At 63.9% G+C, this 18544-nt stretch overlaps 1 protein-coding gene across 2 annotated transcripts in view; it reads right to left on the reverse strand.

Annotated features, from left to right (window-relative positions):
• GRAMD4 (GRAM domain containing 4) overlaps window positions 1-17119 on the reverse strand; it is a 73678-nt gene extending 56559 nt beyond the window's left edge. For both annotated transcript variants that reach the window (XR_012039063.1, XM_072843505.1), the window contains exon 1: window positions 16979-17119. Coding sequence is in view for 1 of the 2 variants with exons in the window: in XM_072843505.1 (XP_072699606.1) it covers window positions 16979-17007 (29 nt within the window). In the remaining variant the exon portion in view is untranslated. The remainder of the gene's footprint in view (window positions 1-16978) is intronic.
• Between the last annotated feature and the right edge of the window lie 1425 nt (window positions 17120-18544).

Here is an 18544-nt window from a genome sequence, read left to right on the forward strand (position 1 = left end):
CCTGTCCCCCTCCCATGGATCCTGTGCCCACCCACTGCTCCGCCCAGCTGATGAGGGGCCAGTGCTCAGCAGCAGCTCTGGTGTCTCTCCCCCTCTAGTATCAGCAGCACCTGCCCCTCAGCAGAACTCACCGCTGGGCCACAGCCCCTGTGTCCCCAGCTGACCTTGGGGGGCCCCCACCCCAGGCAGGCCCCCACAACTCAGCCAACCAGACCCCAAAGGGGCCAGAATCCAGCAAATCAGCCCAGCAACTGTCTCTCCAAGTTGGGGAGGGAGCCACTTGAAGGGTCCCGGCGGGATGTCCCGCACCTTCTGCAACCAGGATCCTCAGGCCAGAGCCAAGGAGCGAGACGACCACCCATCCAGCTTCCAATGGCCACATTCCAGAGCAGAAGAGGCCCAAAACACCCCCCTCGAATTTCCATCCAAGTTGAACCAAAGAAAGGCCCACTGCCAAATCCTTAATTGGCTAAAACAACACAACTAATCAGAACGTGCCATTTCCGCACCTGGAAGGGAACGTGTGGGAGCAGAGGGTGGATAAAAACCTACCGTGCCTGCAAACTTGCCCTCAAACAGGCCGCGTTTCTGTCCTCACTGAAACGCTGTGGGCACACCCCCTACAACGTGAGCGACACATCCTGAAGCAGAGTCCCCCAGATCCAAGGAAGGGCCCAGCTCACCGCATCATCTCATTCCCACGGGCCGCGGGGCTCCTGGGACCTGGGACCCGGCACCGCGTCTCTGCCCCGGCTGGGCTCTACGGCTGCCTCCTGCCGGCACCCACACCGCGTGTCCGCAACCGGCACGGCCACGGGGATGCTGCCCCGTCCACCCACGGGCACCACTTCCCAGCGCCCGTCCCCGCCAAGGGGTCCAAAGGTCTGGCAGTGGATTCCCAGGGGAGGGCACGGGACGCCAAAAGCAGGCGGGGAGACCTGGCTTAACCAGACTGACAGGTTGGCACAGCCGAGAAGGGTGGTTTCCCATCCAGCCTGGGGATGGCAGCTGAGTCCATCCTACAGCCTCCAGACTCTGCAACGTGGAGGCCCAAGTGGGAAAGACCAGGGGGATGACAGAGGGCCACCTGCTCAGGCCTGACCCCCAAACTGCAGGAAACAAGGTCCCATCAAGTGGCTCCCCGAGAAGACAAAGACCATCGGCAGGCAGCCCCCTCCACACACAGCACACCAGCCTGAGCCCTGGGAGCCCGGGCTCCACCCACAGAGTCCCTGAGCCTGTCACATAGGTGACCCTGTGTGGCTCCTGCCAACCACATTCACGCCTGCACAAACTGCTGGCTCTGGCCTCACCGGGGCCACCTCTCCGGTAAGACTCCAAGCCCAGGTCTGTCTGCGGGGAGCTGGGCCCCTAGTCCGTGTCCTCCCGGCCAGTCCAGGGAGAGGCGACAGAGGAAACCCTGACCTCCCCTCGGAGCACTGCACCCGAGCACCATGATCCTACCAGCGCCCACAAACTGCCTTTGGGTCAAGTCAATCCACCTTGACGGTGGGTCAGCAGTTGGAGCAAGGACAGCTGGGGGTGACCAGGCCCTCTGTCAGGGATGGCAGGTTCGTGCTGACTCGCCTCGAGGCCCCTGACTGGCTCCTGCTCCTTTCCAGCTCCCTAGAAGAGCCCATCAAGGACTCAGAGGGAGAAAAAGAGCACCCCGTTTAAGGACAGGAGACCAGGAGGACCCAGCTCGCCTGCTGGCCGTGGACCTCATCCATGGTCCCCACCCCCATGGGACAGAGACACCTGTCTCTGGAGCGCCGCTCAAAGGTTCTCTGGGTGCTTGTTTCTCAGCCTCCTGAAAGGTACAGGGGACCCTCACTGTTTCCTGATGACAGGACAGTCCTCAGGGCAGGGTGGGCCACGGGATGGGGACAGGGAGGGGGCAGGGGTGTCAAGGCAGGAAAGCTCCCCCCCACCCCGGAGGGCCAACCCTAGCAGAGGGCTGAGCCCACTTTCCTCTCCAGGTCCTCCACTCGGGGACCCCAGCGCCTCCGCCACACCCAGACGTTAGGGGCACTGCCTCAGTTTCCCAGAAGCACAGCCAACTCTCACCTGAAGCTACCAGGTAGGGATCCCAAGGGTGGGGAAACCCCTCAGTACAGACAGAGTCACAGCCCAGGACACTGAGGTCAGAAGGGGAGTCCCCTCCGGGGCAACCACATGAAAACCCCGTCCCGGCGCCAGCTTCCCCACATCACCTCTGGGCTGTTCAGGAACCTGAGGGGCTCAGTTCTCCTTGAAGCCTCACTTCCCGGGAGGCTGCCGGGTGCATCCGTCTGCATCTGGTCTGTGGGCTGCTGGCCGGGGCTGGGCGCAGAACCCTGTTCCCTCCAAGCTTCACCGATGGCAGCCCGGCCCGGCCCCAAGGCTCCCCCCGGGGTCACGGGGGCTCCATCTCCAGCCCCGACCTGCTCCCTGCCTCAGGAGCCTGTCTCCTGTCCTGGGCCACTTCCACACCTGAGACTCCTGGAGACACCTGCCCTCCCCAGGGCTCACCCCCGAGAAGTCCCTCACTACCCGCCCCCCCCCACCCCTGCTCTGGCCCCTCCCCTCTACCCCCCACACACCTGGTCCCCATACCTGTGTGCCCTCCTACCTGCCCACCTCCCACCCTCTCGGCCAGCCCAGACTACATCTACCAGTCCTTCAAGATCCGGTCACAGAAGGCGCAGGGAGGAGGGACGTGCCCGGGCGGCTGTCAAGCCCCAGGGATGAGCGGCGGCAAGGAGACTGTGGTGGCGGCCCCAGAAAGGCCTAGGCGGGGACACGAGGACTCAGGCGCAGGGAGCCGAGGCCAGGCTGGGACCACACCTGTCACAGGGCATTACCGTCAAGGACCCAGCTTGGGTTCTGTTCTGGTGGCGAGCCCCAGGGCGCCAGGGACATTGGAAATAACAGACGGGAGGGTCCCGCACGAGCACAGCGGCAGTCGAGGCAGCACAGGCCACCTGAGGGCTGGCCCTTCTCGGTTCTACGCCCGAGGCCCAGAAGGGGACACACTCAGCCCACTCTTGCTGCCTCGGGAGCTCGGCCCTAGGGCAAGCCTGGCCCCTCACCTGCCTCCCCACCAGGTGCGCCACAAAGAGGGCGCTGCTGGCAGCCCCCAGCCGACAGGCGCCCGAGCCACGTTCCCTGAGGGACAAGGGCCACGAGTGCCCCTCTGCGTCCCGACACCTCACACCAAGGCTGTGGCAGCCAGGAGCCCCCGCCGCAAGCTCTGGCTTCAAGGAGGTGTAGGGGGGTGGCCGGGCAGGGGGGAGGCCGGGCGGGGGGCCAGCCCGATTCACAAGGCCCTGCACACCTTTCTGCCGCCGCCAAAGAGACAACGGTCAGCAAGGTCCCCCGGTTACTTACACAGACGCGCCACTTTCCAGCCATTGAGGGAACAGTGTGGGTAATACCGATTCCTTTTACGTTTTTGTTAAAATGGCTTCTTTTTTATAAAACCTACACGGGGAGAGTTCTCATTTAGGTTACGCTAGCACACAGAAATAATCACGGAGTAGGGTTTATATCTCCTAATTATACAGAATTTAGGACAAAACACTGGTGTAAGTGATTCTGAAACACTTTATAAATAGGTCACAATAGGCTCTTTTGACTGCCAGGATGTTTGAGACTCACGCAGCAGAGGGAGCAGGGGGACCGGCGAGCGGCAGGCTTGGAACTCAGGGAACTCAGGGAACTCAGGGCTGCCGGGATGGGAATCCTGCCTGGGGCCTCAGCCTGCAGGTGTGGCAGGTGTGGCTCCTCCCCAGCCCCATCCAATCACAGTCGGAGCCGGAAAAGGATTCGGGAGAGAACGTGTCCCAGGCTGTGAGTGACCCGGAGCTTTCCCGCTGCGACTCCGTGTCAGCAACTCACCTCGCTACGCTGCAGCACACGACTAAGCAGTCAATTATTCAAAAAGACACACCTGCCTAACTGAAAAGAAGGAAGCTGATCAGTCAACTGAGTGAGCAGGTGGGGGGACCGCAGCCCCAGGAGCATGCCTGCCCCGGCCCCGGGGAGCGTGGACTCGGGGTGACACGCGTCGCCCGGTCAAACATGCCGAAACAGCCTGGGCCACGTGGCGGGGACGCTGTGCAGCCACGGGCCACGGCCGCCTGGAGACGCAGGGGCGGGACACAGGCCTTTCTGGGGCGGGTAACCCGGGACAGGGTGGCAGCACCGGCCTCCTTCAGATTTGGTGAATGTTCGTAAACCAACAGAGCACATTGGGATGCAGCAGCGAGATTCTTTTTTTTTTTTTAAGTCCCGGATCAGAGACTCTAAGATAGAGCGGGACTGCGCGGTCACCCGCTGGGCAGAGGGGGACGCGGCTACCTGCCTGGGGGCCTGTGGGATCTGGGCACCCGGCTGCTCCAGCCATTTTTCTAAACTAGAAATCGCAGCTCCTCAGCTGCCCTCCGAGTGACACCGCCCGCCCGGCCTCTCTCCGGGCCGGTGGTCCTGGGGTTCCCTCCTCGTCTCCCCCAGCCAAGCCGCCCCAGCCAGGCCCGGCATGAGCAAGCAGCAGACACCCACCGACCCGGCAGCGGCCTGGGTCACTCACACGCGCATGGGGATGGCACCCCAGCCCCAGGAGCCCCACCTGCTCGACGGGCACCCCCACCCACCCCCAGTACCTCCTCGGCTCTCTGCCAGAAGACGAGGTGTCCTGCAGTTCCTGGGGGACTTGGGGCTGCAGCGACCACACCCCAGAGCCAACCCCTCCTGCCTCCGGGAGGAGCCCAGGGCCCGAGGCCGGTTCAGGCAGACGTGCCAAGGCCCTGGGTGACAGTGGCCTCCGGAATCACCCAGCCTCACATCTCTCTGGCTGTATGACCTTTCCTGAGATGCCTCACCTCTCTGCGCCAGGCTCGCCAGCTCTCAAACAGGGCCATTACCAGGGGAGACCGCAGGCCTGAAACCTGGGCCACCCAGGAGGTTCAGACCACTGTTCCCATCACCGGGCGGCATCTCCCCGCGAGGCTTCCCGCTGTTCGTTCCTTGGGTTCCTGCGCAGCCCCCAGCAAGGCTCGGTCCCCCTCAGTAGGCTGTGACACAGGCTTCAGGGGGAGGGACAACCCAGATTACGGACGCCTCCCTGGCCCCGCCTCCACCCCAACCCCAGGCACCGCCCACTGAGGGCAACGCCAAGGAGGAGCCAGACCCTGCGCAGCCCCCTCCTGCAGGTCCCTGCCCCACCCCCAGGCTCTGAGTGGAAGAGAGGTCACCTCAGAGGGCGCCCGCGCTGGTCTCCTTGCCCCTGCAGCTCTCGCAGGCCAGACCCAAGCCTGCGCTCAAGGAGCTCACAGTCCAGTGCGACAGACCCACCCCCTCCCATCGAGAGCCAGGTGGCAGTGGGGGTCCCATTGGGGGCTGGCAAGGTGAGTCAGGGAGGAATCTGACACCCCAGCCTCCACAAGAGGAGGTGGGGGGGGGAGGCCCAACAAGGTCCATGCAGAGTGAGGGGGGCCCTTGTGCACACATGCATGGAGGGGGTGGGTCACCCCGAAAGCAGAGGTTAGGGTCCATTCAAGGCCCACAAGTGGGTAACCCTGTAAAACCCCTAAATGAACCCAAAGGTGTGGCAGGTGGGGCACAGGCCCTGGGGGCAGCAGAGCTGCTTCAGCGACTTACCAGGAGCCCTCCGACCCCGACTTAACTCATCTGCAAAGTGATGATGAAGCAAGCCCCTCCCAGGGTGAGCAATTGCCCACTCACCCTCCCCTGGGGGACCCTCAGGCAGCCCTTCCCAGGCCCCCGACCAGCCCAGCCCCCGAGCAGCTGACCGGGCTTGGGCCACGTGAAGTGAGGCCCCAACATCCAAGGCTCCCCCACCAACAGGCCTCAAGGTTTCCCCAAAGATGGGAGCCATCCCTCTAGAGGGTCAAGGAGCTGGGGCAAGGCCAGAAGGATTCCCCCCTGGAGCACCAGCAAGGCTGGCGGAGCTCCCCACTCATCCCTCATCCCTGCTGCGTGTCCAGCCCCTGCCCTGGGTCAGCAGGGGCTCTGCTTCAGAGGGGAGGCCCAGTCACCGGCCCCAGCCTCCTGGCTTGGCCGTGACCCAGGGGAAGGCTTCAGCACCCGCCGGGCCTGGGCCACATCCAGGCTCTCTGTCCCCTACATCTTGGGGCGAGAAAAGCCCAGCTGTGGGATGGTGTTGGGGGGGCTCAGCACCCGACGGAAGATCCCAGGGACAGAACAGGGCTATTTTAACTCCAGACACCTGCTTCCCCACCACGGGAGCATCTGAAGCCTGCCCACTGCCCGAATGCAGCAGGTGCGGCTGTGCAAGGTCAGGCACGGGGCCTCTCAGAGGAGAAACGCTCTTAGAGGCCACGTCTCCCCTTCGCAGCCTCCACACGGCCTGGCCCACCCCACACACATCCGCATGAAGCCCGCCTCACCAAACCCTCACAGCCCTCAACATTCACCTTCCTCCTTGGTGCTGTGCCATCCCCGCACATCCAGGAGGAGCCCAGGGGCCTTGTGCTCCCCCCGGCACCCTGTCGGATGGCGGTGCGGACGCCAGGCCGCCCTGAGGAGTCCCAGGTCTCCCTCCCTCTGCGCTTGCCCTGGTCAGGGTCACTGAGGCTCACCCCCCAGGGCCCACCCCCGTGGTGGTGCTCAGCTGCGGCTGACACCTGCCTGTGCCCCTCCTGACCCGCACAGACCACCTGCCGCAGGGGTGTGACCCTGGGACAGCCTGCCAGGGCAGGGCCTATGCAGCGGGGGGCATGGGGGGCAGGGTGGCCCCTCCTGCCTCGCCTTCCCTCCCTGTCCTCACTACAATCCCGCCGGCAGCTCTGCCAGCCTGGATGCCCAGGGCTTTCTGGGCTCTCTGGCGGTTGACTCATAGCTCGCTTCCTCTCCAGCAAACATGCTCAGCAGCCGCGAAGTCACTCATCTGCAGCCCCCACTGTGTGGCAGCCTGGGCTCCAGGGACCCGTACCTCTGCCTCCTTCGGGTCTACCTTCTGGTCCTGCACCTCTGGGTCCCTCCCACTATCCCTTGTCCTCACCCCCACTCCGCCACACGTGCACACTCACGCACACAGAGACGCTTACACCTTCTTCCAACTTCCTCATGGAATACTTGCGACGTGATTCACACATGTCCCTGCATTCTTCAGCACTGGCTGTTGAACAAAGTACCCCCTTCCCTCTGAGCCAGATGTGTGCAGCAGGCCCGCTATCCGCTCAACCCACAGGGCAGGGCAGGGCAGGGCCTGGCAGCAGGGACCGCTCCCCCCACCCCGCACGGTCACAAGTACTGAGTGGCTTCCTGTCCAGCCCACCCTGGCCGCTCACCTGGCACGCTGATGAAGGAAAGACATGCGCTGTCCTCCTCACCTTCCCTGTCAGACCCTGGGTGGGGACTCTGACTTTCTTCTCTGGAAGGAGCTAGAAAGGGGCTAAAGGGGCTACGGTCCCTGGACACCCACCCGGGGTGCTGAGGCCAGCATAGGACCCCAGGACACGCCCAGAGGGGCCGTGAAGGGGCGCACAGCGCAGCCTGGACCCCCCAGCACCAGCGGGCAACGTGGCTCGGACAGCCGGGCACCCCCCGCTCCAGCCCACACGGGAACCTCATGCTTCTGGGACACAGGGCGTGAGGTGGTTCACGCCCCCCATGCCACAGGGCACACCCATCGGAGTGTGGATTTTGTGGGAACCCTGTGGGTGGTTCGTTAGCCTGATTCTTTGGGGAGCGAGAGAGTCTGAGTTCAGTGATATTAAAGGTTTGTGTGTGTTTCTCACCATTCAAGTCGCTTGGGAATTTTAAATGCCAAACTCCTCAGCGGGAGGCCAACGCCAACACGCATCCTGTCTCCGCCGCAGAGCACCCCGGAGCTGGGGAGCCCTCCGCTCCCACCCACTCTGCCGTGGGCAGGACAGCCGAGGCCAGGCCCTTCACGGTCCCACCAGGCTCACCCGTGGAGCAGCAAGGGCTCCCCTCCCAGCAGACAGACGCTGCCCCGGCCTGAAGTCCCCAGGCGGCCAGGCCGGGCACCCGTGACCCCAAAACGGTTCCAGCCATCTCAGACCTCTGCCACCATCACCCCTGAACCTGCCTGTGTCTGTCGCATGGGACACACAAACCTCAACCTAGAAAGAAGGGGCAATGCGGGTGTGGCACAGCAAGGACCTGGGATGGGGCCACCCCGTAGGGGAGCCAGGCACGCAGGGAAAAGGCAGCAGGACTGTGGCCGCTGGCCCCACATCAGGTCCTAAGAGCCTCACTCCCGGGAAGGGCCACCTGGAGACGATAGCACCCCCAGCCCCACAAAGCCCCCACTCACTGAGCCCCTGGCCAGTTCCACCAGCTTCCATAGATACCACCACAGGACCAGGGAGACAAGAGCTTTGAGGAGGCCCAGCTGCGGGTAGGGCCACAGGCAGCCAGCCAAGCATCCCATAGCACCCCTCAACATGGCCCGGGGCCCGGCCCAGCTCCCACAGAGGGACAGGCACATGCTGGTACACCGACCCTGCAGACACAGCCCCAGAGCTGGTCCAGGGGAGGGCAGGATGGTAGTGGGAGGCCTCGCGGCCCTCCTTATGCCTCCTCAGGCTAAATCCCCTTCTGTCCTGCCAAGTGGGCTCCTGTGGCCTCCTGTCTCATCCCCTCCAGGGTCTCCCTGAGCCCAGCCAGGGCTGGCGCTCTGTCCCACAGCCCCCACCTGTCGCCCCTCCACCACGCGCTCCATCATGAGGCACCGCTGCCCAAAGCCCGGCCCAGAGCAGGTCCTCATCAACAGGTGAGAAGGCAGATGTGCACGCAGCCCCCGCACAGGCACCGGACGCAGGCTGGGTGGGTGGGCCGGAGCCCTCTCGGGTCCACGGCAGGAGCTCCCCGAGGGTGAGAAAACAAGACCAGCTCCTCTCAGACCCAGAACCCTCCACATAGAGAAAAGCACAGAGACAGTGCAGACAGCCCGGTGGGCACAGCACTCCTGCCCAGCCATGCGCCACTCTGTGCGACAGTCCCCACGGGGGCCGTACTCACCCAGTGTCCTTCTTCCGAGACTCACCCAGCCTTCTTCCGAGCCTGCCCAGGGGCCACTCCTCTCCTCAGCAACCTCCCCACCCATGGCTGCACTCAGGCCTCCCCTGTCCCAGGACCTTGGCACCTGCCCCTGCCCACCCACGGGCGCCTTCTCTGCCTCCCAGCTCCCGCCTGGCTCAGACGCCTGCAACGGAAGCCCCGCTCTCTTGCCAGCAGGACCCACACGTGCCGCAGACAGACCCCACACGAAAACGGAAGCCAACACACAGCCTGGCTTCTGTCCTTTCCAGAAGGGAACCTGGTCTCAGGGCACCGCTGCTGCTCTGCAGACCACGTGCAGAGGCGTGCTTTCCTTTTCCAGGGCTGCCCCCTGCGCAGGTATGAGTTCAGAGGTGAGGAGGAGCCAGGCCCTGCCGGGCTCGTCGTCCCAGATGCATCTGAGCTCTGAAGAGTCTGCTGGCGGCCTCTCTCCTCATGCTGCTGGGGCCAGGCCTCCGGGGTGTGTTCAAAGTCAGCCCTGCTTTCAAATTTCAAAGGGACGCCAAGTCTGTGCCCATCCCCGCCGGGCTGGCTGACCAGGCACAGCCGGGCGCTCCCGGTTCTCGTTCCCTCTCCCTGCAGGCCACAGGCCTTCTCGGAGATGAGACGCCCGGTGCCCCCCCTGCAGCCGCAGTTCTGACCACACGCCAGGGCCCCGCCGAGTGAAGGGAAGTGGACACACATGCTGCGCCCGGGCCCACGAAGCTGCCTCCTACGGCCCGGGTAACAATCCTGATCCCGCGCCGCACGCATACAGGAAAGGAACAATAAAGGAAATGGATGGGGAGCCCGTTTCCCGCTGCGGGATAGAAATTTATTGATCAGCAGAGGAGGCCAGAAGGATCCACGTGGTAGCGAGCAGACTGTATCATCAGGATGAACTCACATTCCACTTAACATGGACACAGATGGTTACTCACAGAAGCAGTCAGAGACAGCGTACGTGCTCGGTTAGAAGCCTCGAGTGCGTCTCCGGCTCCGCCAGCTGACAGCACACAGAGCAACCAATCCTAAGGCAACAAGTGCACCCAGCGCCCGGGCCCCAGGGCCCCAGACCTCGCTCCAGGGGGAGGAGGGGGCCCCCGGGGGAGCGGCGGGCCGCAGGGCCGGGGCAGGACGTGTGCAGGTGGGCCCGGGGCCGCCACAGGGCCGGGGCGCAGGCCGCGCTTACACCGCCCGGGACGGGGCCACGCTGGGGCCTGGGCTCAATAACTCAGAACGTGGAGTTCGGCGGGGGTCCTGCTGATGGAGGAAGACCCCATAGGTTAGTCTCCTGCCCAGAGGAGCTGGGGCATGACCCCCCCCAGCGGGGCCGGGCACACGGACCCCCTTCCAGAGGGCAGCGTGGACACCGCAGCCCCGAGACCGAGGTCACACAGCACAGGGTCAGCCCCGCTGACAGCAGGTGCCAAGCGGTGGGATAAGGAGAGCGCCCCACCTGCGGCCTTCCTCCCAAGCTGCCCTCCCCCCCGCCCCCCCCCCCCCGCGCCCCCAGAGAATATCCAAATTCCAGCAGAGGAATTCCTGCTGTCTAAATAAATTCTAAAGTAAAGGAATCCTACCGCACACCGGACGCTTCCCCAGATCAGGGTCAACAGAAACAAGAAAAGTCTGAGAAACCGGCCCAGCCCGGGGAGCCTCCAGAGGCCTAAGGTGCAGGTCATCCTGGGAGGATGGGGTCCTGGGGTAGAAAACAGACTGTAGACTGAAACTAAAGCCATCTGAGTAAACCACCACTTGAGTTATAACGTGTCAACAATACTGCTGCACCCATTTTAACCATGTTTCTCGCCAACAAAACATTAACAACAGGAGAACCGGCCCCCAGGGTGAGTATGTGGAAATCTCTGACTTATCTGTGCGATTTTCTGTGTATCTAACACTGTTCTAAAAGTACAGCCTATTGAAAAGCAAACAAACGCACAGCATGCCACCCAGCAGGAGGCGGGGCGGGCGGGCTCCGGGCTCCCGGCCCCAGCGTCCCCCACTCCGCTGCCCTTGAGGTGCTCCAGAGGACACAGTGAAAGTGGGCAAGCCAGGGGGAGAGCCCCACGGACCCACTCCCACCTACAACTACCCAGCCCCAGACACCATCCCCACGTGGCCCGCAGAAAACGAAAAGAAGGGCCTCCGCCCTCCGGCAGCTCAGAAGGCAGGGGAGTAAAACGGCAAGCAGGAGCAGGGTGACCAGCACTGGGACATGGTGGCCCGCGACGTCCTATCCCTGTGCAAAGGGGAAAGCCAGGAAGGCTCCCTGGAGGTGGCAGGTATGCTAACAGCCTGAGGCCCCCACACACAGCGGGTGGGCCACAGCCACAGAAGGGGCCACGAGGAGCTCAGACCCCTGGTGCCCACCGAGACCGTAAGAAAGGCGGTCCAGGGCCACCCACAACTACACACCGCCACACAGATGAAAACACATCACGCTCAGTGAGAAGCGCAGACTGCGTCCTGGAGGCAGGGATGAGCAGTGAGAGACTGCTCAGGGACACGGGGTTTCTTTCTGGGTTGACGGAAATGTTCTCAAATCTAATTGCAGTGACGCTTGCACAATTCTGTTGATGCTAAAACTCGGTGAATTGCACACTTTCAATGGGTGGATTGTATGATATGTAAATTATGCCTCCAAAGATATTTAAAAAGCACACGCCTCTCTGCCTGGCCAGCCCTGCCCCCCTCCCTGTGGAAGCCCGGCCTCCCCCAATCCCACAGCTCCCCCAGCCAGGCTCCCAGGACCGGGGGCAGAGTGAGGCACACACACACACACCCGTGCTCACTGCGGGCAGTGCATCCATCCACCCCTTTGTGCCCCTAGGCTGACAGACCTGGGAGCTCCAGCAGAGAAGAGCGAAGGTAGCAGGGGAGGGGTACCTCTCTAAGCAGGGCTCAGAGGCCTCCCAACACGGGGTCGGGGTCGGGGTCGGGTCGGGTCGGCCAGTGGAGGGGGGGAAGACACAGTCCTGTGAGTAGGAGGTGGGGACAGGGAGGGAGAAGGAGGACGGGGCAGTCAGAACGGAGGCTGCATGCCATTCTGGGCTGGGAGGGTGCTGGGGCACAGGACGGGCTCAGATGTGCCCCCCACCTGCACTCCATGCTGGCAGGGCCGGGGTGTCCTGCCCCCATGCCGCGTGCTCAGCCCTGAGCCCCCGGCCACAGGGACGGGCTGGACGCAGCACGCCTTCCACTGAGGGTGGGGAACCTGACTGGAGAGGGCAAGCTGTTCCCCCCACCACCACCCCTGGGGCCCTCGATGGTGCCCAGCATGTTTGGTTTCTCTCACCCACAGCCTAACCTGGGTTTGGTGGCACAGAGGAGATCCCCCCCTTCCCCACCCCTCGTTCTGGAGAGACAGGTAATAAGTCACCGAGCACTGTGCTTTGCGGTTTCCAAGCTCCCCCACTTCAGAGGGGAGCAACCCGGTTTCCCGTGTCATGGAGCTTTCTCCCCAGACCCGGTCTGAGCCCTGATTCCAACCACGGCCACTCAACACCAGTCAGTGCTGGGGATGGGGAGCACCTGCCACCTGCCTCCCCCATCTTTCCCCTCTCCCTCCCCCTCCTCCTCGGGGAAGCTGGCCAGGCCTTTCTGTGGATGGCACTGCGCCCTCAAACTTCTGGCTTGTGTATCTTCCCTTGTCTACAGGTGACCAAATGGAGGCCCAGAGAGGTTGAGCATCTTCCTCAAGAACACACAGCAGCAAAGATCAAGTTTTCTCTGCCGGAGACCACGAGTTCAAAGCCGGCTCTGCCCCTCACCAGCTTGGGGCCTCAGGGACACTACTTAACTTCTCTGAGCTGGGGCTTCCTCATCTGTGCGATGGAGCTAATAATAGCACCTGCCTCCAGCTGTCACAAAGATCAATCATATAAAGTGCTTAGAAGGCTGTCAGGCCGGGGTAAGGGGCGCCCTTGCTACAGGTGCATGTTGGATAACAGAAAGGCACTTCCAACCATGACTCTAAATTTACTGCTCCTATTTCCCCCAGGAACCTAGAAACGTAACTGAACTTTATACAGGAATTAGGGGGTGCGGGTGGTGGCAAAGTTAAGAGCCAAACAACTTGGGATTGCCAAGTTCCAATCCCAGCCCTGCTACTTAACTAAATGGGGGCGTAGGCCAGCCCGCCCCTCTGTGCCTCAGTTTCTCTCAATGGGGTGGAAGTGGGACAATGTGGGGAGAACTCCTGGCCCAACGTCGGCCACTACACTGAGTGATTCCTGTTACTACAGTTTTCTCAGGCCAGTGCTTCCCGCCTTCCAGTGTGACTGCAGGGGACTTTGATCACAGGGCTTCAACACGATCACAACCCGGTTAGAACTCAGATGCCTGACACGCTGGACAGCAGCTCTCAGGGAGCTGCGGTCGTTGGTGGGGAATTACAGTCCCAAGGTCTCCACCCGGCCCCTCCGTGCAGGCCACGTGCAGGACACCAAAGGCTGGAGGAACGTGGTTTTCTCTCATTAGGGAAACCCTCATTCTCTTGCTCCATCTCTGTAAGAAAAGTCGGAGCAACCTGCCTTGAAGTTCTCAGGTTAACAGATTACATTTCTTGACCTCGCCGGCCGACTCCAAATCTGGGGCGAGGATGGGCCTTCAAACATGCTATTCGCTGAGTGACCATCACCTTCAGGGACCCAGGCCTCCTCCCGGGTCCACCGGCCACATGTGACCATCAGGGACTTGAACATCTACTCCCTCTGCGTGGGGTGTTTTCAGGACTCGGCCCAGGGTGAAGACCCCGTGCCACCAAAGAAGCCAAGGACAAAAAAAAACAGACCTTGGACAGCCAGGGTGGCTCAGCAGTTTAGCGCCGCTTTCAGCCCAGGGCGTGATCCTGGAGACCCGGGATCGAGTCCCACGTCGGGCTCCCTACATGGAACCTGCTTCTCCCTCTGCCTGTGTCTCTGTGTCTCTCATGAATAAATAAATAAAATCTTAAAAAAAAAAAAAAAAAAAAAACAGACCTGAATCCACACCAGTGCCAGAGAACCTGCAAGTCGCTCCCAGTTCCCCCACACCAAAGGCCTTCCCCTGAGTGCCGTGCGAGCGGCCAAATTCTCCATGAGCAGCTTCCCACAGACACCCCTGTCTGGGCTGAGCAAATAGAAGCCGCTTCCCCAGCAACTACATCTGTATTCCTCCTACTACTCACTTCCACAGCCCACGTCTCATCTCCCCCAATTCATTTCCAAATTCTTTAAGCGCAAGGATGCTGGGTTACATAGCCCGATGCCGTCAGAGCTCCCGCTGGGCAGCAGGCGCGCACAAAAATGGTCTCCTGTACTCCTGGCAACAGGTGCAGCAGAAGCCCGGAAGGGAAGGAGGCAGGAACTCAGAGATGGCCGGCCACCGGTGTCCCCCTTCGCAGCCAGCACTCGCTCTTGTTGTGCTAACAGGTGCTCCAGAAACGCTCGACAAGTCCCCCGCATGGCCGCTAGGCAGGGGCCCCCCCACCCTGACACACAGAGAGCTGAACACCAGAGGTGAGGGGCCAGAGGAAACACACCAGCGCCCCAAAAGGGCCGCCCCCAGAAAGGAGCAGCTGGCTACAGCCATGCCACTCCGGGATGGGAACCCCATTCCTTCACACAGCTCATGCAGATCCCACTTCCAGACGGAAGCACCCAAACCACAATGCGTAGAGAGCTGGAAGGGGCTCACGGGGGCCCACGGGGCGATGGGGTACCGATGGCACAACCAACACAGGGCACAGCATGGAAACACCAAGAGAGCCCCTCTGTTCTCCGATTACATGGATTCCACCAAGAACGGCCTGGGTCTGGTGCTGGTGTTGCTGTCGCTGTCACATCTGTAACATCGCTGTTACACACAGAGGATGGGCTGCAGGCTCGCAGCCTCCCCTGGCAACAGGGCTCGCTGGGATCTAATAGCACTTTGTTTCATTGTGCCTGAGCCACTATTCTATTCTGTTCTGCTGTGGAGCAAAAATGGTGATTCAGGAAAAACAGGCCTGATTCTCCTCCTCGTTTCTAGGTGGTGAAGGTGAGGCCTGGGGAGCAAGGGAGTGGAGGTCACACGGAGCTGGCAACCACTGATCTCCTGACACCCACTCCTGGCTGGACTCGACAGATAAGAGGAGGGCACGGAGGGGGGCCTTACAGGCTGGTGGCCCGGGGCGGTCCAGAGAGAGACCACCTGGTTCCTCCTCTGTGAAGGGCCCCCCCACCCACGTCCGTAGAAGACACAGAATAAACAGGCTGCCAGGGCCAGAGCCATACTGACCACAACTTTAAGACTTTCCCAACCAGTTTCCAGGAAATGCCTTTCCCAAGTGCAAACACACAGACATCACAAGGACAGGCCTGGCCCGTCCGTCCCCGGGCCGCACCACTGGGACAGCCACACCCCACACCCCATCAGCTGGGGCAGCTGAGAGGCAAGAAGGGCAGAGGAGGTGTGGCACACACCCTAAGGCCTTGAAGACCCCTGCCTCCCAGTCCCCAGCACCAAGCTGGCACCCCCACCCCCTGCCATGAGTCCAGCACTGTCCAGACTGTGGAGGTTCAAGGCTCCTGCCCCATGGCCACAAAGTGCTACAGAAGGATCAACACCACTGCCAAGGCAGGGAGAAGGCCAGGCCCCCTCCCTGGGCCAGGCAGGGGGTTTTGGAGGGTCTGCAGCGGGAAGGAGGGGCAGGTCTCCTTAGGCCCCTGATCCGAGGTGTCCCAGCTAACAACCGGCTAACAACCGTAGGACGTACTTTCATTCCAGCAGAGGGCAGGGACAAGAGCTGGAACACACGCACCGAGCTGGAAGGTGTGCCCGCAAATGGCCCTGGGACACAGTGGAGCAGTCAGGGAAAACGTCTGCCTGGGGGCAGAGGGCACCACCAGCCTCACCGGGGTGTTCTGATCTCTGCCCTGGGCGTGTCTGCCCAGTGCGAGGCCTGCAAAACCTCATCTACTCCTCTTTTCAGCCCCCCTCTCCCTTTACTGCTGGGGAAACTGAGGCACATGGAGACCCGATGCCTTCCCGCCCAAGGTCACAGAGCAGACACACGGCGGAGGCAAGACTCCCAAGTCCTCTCTTAACTAGTGCGCGGCCCTGCCCCTGCCCCTGCCCATCCTGCGGGGCCCAGACTTAAGACAACCCCGAGCTGGGCCATCATGGGGGCTGGGACCCAGCGGCCTCGCTGTTTGTGTTCGGGAGGGGCTCAAAACTCTATTTCCTCCCCAACCTGCACAGGAAACGGCAAAAAGAGACTCCCATCCCGGAAAAGATCTCCCCCAGACTGAATTTTCCCCGCCTCCCGAAATTCAGGGCTTGGCAACAGCCCCGGGAGCGACCTGGCCTCAGGATGTTTCCACGGAGGGAGGCCTGCGGCTCCTCCCGCCGCGCCCGCCGCGCCGCGGAGGAGGCCACGGAGGAGGCCACTGTCGGGGGCAGGTGCGCCGGCCCACCTGTCTCCTCCGCAGTCAGAGGGGAGGGGCCCGGGGGACCCGGGCCGCGGCTGCCTCACGCCAGCCCACCGCGCGGCCTGCAGGCGGCCCGGGTCCCGGCAGAGCCCACCGGCTGGGAGTCCCAAACAAAGGGACGGCAGGCGGGGCAGAGAGGGTGCTCGGGGCGGCGAGTGGCCCCAACTTCTTGGCGGGGTCGTCCCTGGGGTCGCGGGCGCCCTCCTCCGCCGCCTGCCCCCGGGAGCGGGTCGCCGGCCCCGGCCCCTGGGTCGGCGCCCGGCAGCGCCCCAGCCCGGCAGCGCCGCGGGTCGCCGTCGTCTCCCAGGCCGCCCGGGGTCGCGGGGCGGGCGGGGGGGCGCTGCAGCCCGCGCGGGGCCCGGGGGCGTGTGCGCGGGGCCCCAGGGCCGCGGGGGAGCCTGGCGGGGCGCGCGGGGTCGCGCTCGGCCGGCCGCGCCGGGAGCGTGTCCGTGTGTCCGCGGGGTCCGTGTGGGCGTCCGCGCGCCGCTTACCCTGCGCGGAGATCGGGGCCAACTCTCATTCACCCGCTGCCGCGGCGCCCCCTCGCCGGCCGCCCGGCCGCGCCGCACCTGCCGCCCGCCCGGGAGCCCAGCGGCGCCGGGGAGCCCGGAGGAGGCGGCCCCGCGGGTCCGGGCCACGAGCGCGGAGGCGGCGGCGGCGGCGGCGGCGGCGCCAGGTCGCGCGCTCGCGTCCCGCTGCGCGGAGTCTGCGCGCCCCCGGCCCGGCCTGCGCAGCCGCCGCCCCGCCCCCGGCCCGCCCCGCCCCTCACGCCGCCCCGCCCCGCCCCGCGTCGGCCCCGCCCCCGGCCCGCCCCGCCCCTCCCTCTCCCTCCCTGCGCGGCCCCCGGGGACGCGCGTGCGCCGGCCGGGGGGGGGGGGGGGAAGCGGGGGGTCCGCGCGCGCACGCCCGGTCACGCGGCGCCGCCTTTGTTTGGGTGGCCCACGTGCGTCCCCGCCACCTGCCCCCGCGCACGCGCAGCGGCTCCCCCGCGCCGAGGCCAGCCAGCCGCGGCCACGCGTTCCCGCGCTCCGGTCCCGGCGGAGGCCTGGGGACAGCCGCGCAGAAGCCCGCACGCCCGGCCGCCAGCGCTGCCGAGACGGGGACTGTCGCCTGCCGGCGGCCACGCGCGACCCGCATCCCGCAGGGAGGACCACGGCCCGCCCCCGGTGGGGGCCTCGCACGCCCCTAGACCCCCAGCACCTGCCGGGGGCTCCCGATCGGGCCCCTGGGCTCGCCCCGCTTTCTCCAAACCTCACCCTTGTCCCCGCGGGGAGCCCTGGCACCTCCTCCCACGCTCCCGCCCCTCCCCGGTACCACGGGGGCCAGGGCAGCCGAAGGGGGCCCCCGGGTGTGGGACCACCCCCCCCCACCCCCCAGAAGCCCGCCCCCACCCTGGCTCCAGGACCAGAGGCTGGAGTCTGGCAGGACCAGAATCTGTCTCGCAGGACAGTGCTCAGTGGACAGTGGACAGTGGAGGGAAGTACCCCCCAGAACCCTTCCCCTGAGTTGAGGGGACCCACTGTCAGCTCCCCACCCAGGTCTGACCACACATGGCTACTACTGGAGATTGGGCTGAGACAGCAGGGGGAACCCAGAGAATGCAGAAGGCCCCACGGCTGCCACCCAGCCCCCCAGGCCTCCCCTGCCTGGCGGGGTCCTCTGGGCTCTCTGCCATGTGTGGCCAGCCCTCGCCCCTGCGAGACAGAGACCTAGAACCATGGGGGTCCTACCAGCACCAGCACTGAACTCTCCTCCACCCTAGGGCCCAGCCCCCACCCCCAATCTGGGAAAGTCCCATCCCTTCCTCCAGGGGCGCTAGGTCCCTGAAGCACTCCCTGGGGCAAGATTCCAGGCCCCTTTTTTTGTACTCCCCCAGCATCCTCTGCCTGGGGAGGCAGCCCTGATGGGCCAGGGTCAGAGGCAAGCATTCGGGCAAGCTTCTAGCAGGAGACTGCCCCTCCCTGTGACTCAGTTTCCTTCCTGCTGAATAGAGAGCCAGATGACTTCAGAGTAAGGGGACTAACACAGCCTTCCTTGCTCTTAACCAGGCGTGTACC

This window comes from Canis lupus, chromosome 11, assembly GCF_048164855.1.
Source record: "Canis lupus baileyi chromosome 11, mCanLup2.hap1, whole genome shotgun sequence".
In the NCBI taxonomy this organism is placed as follows: Eukaryota; Metazoa; Chordata; class Mammalia; order Carnivora; family Canidae; genus Canis; species Canis lupus.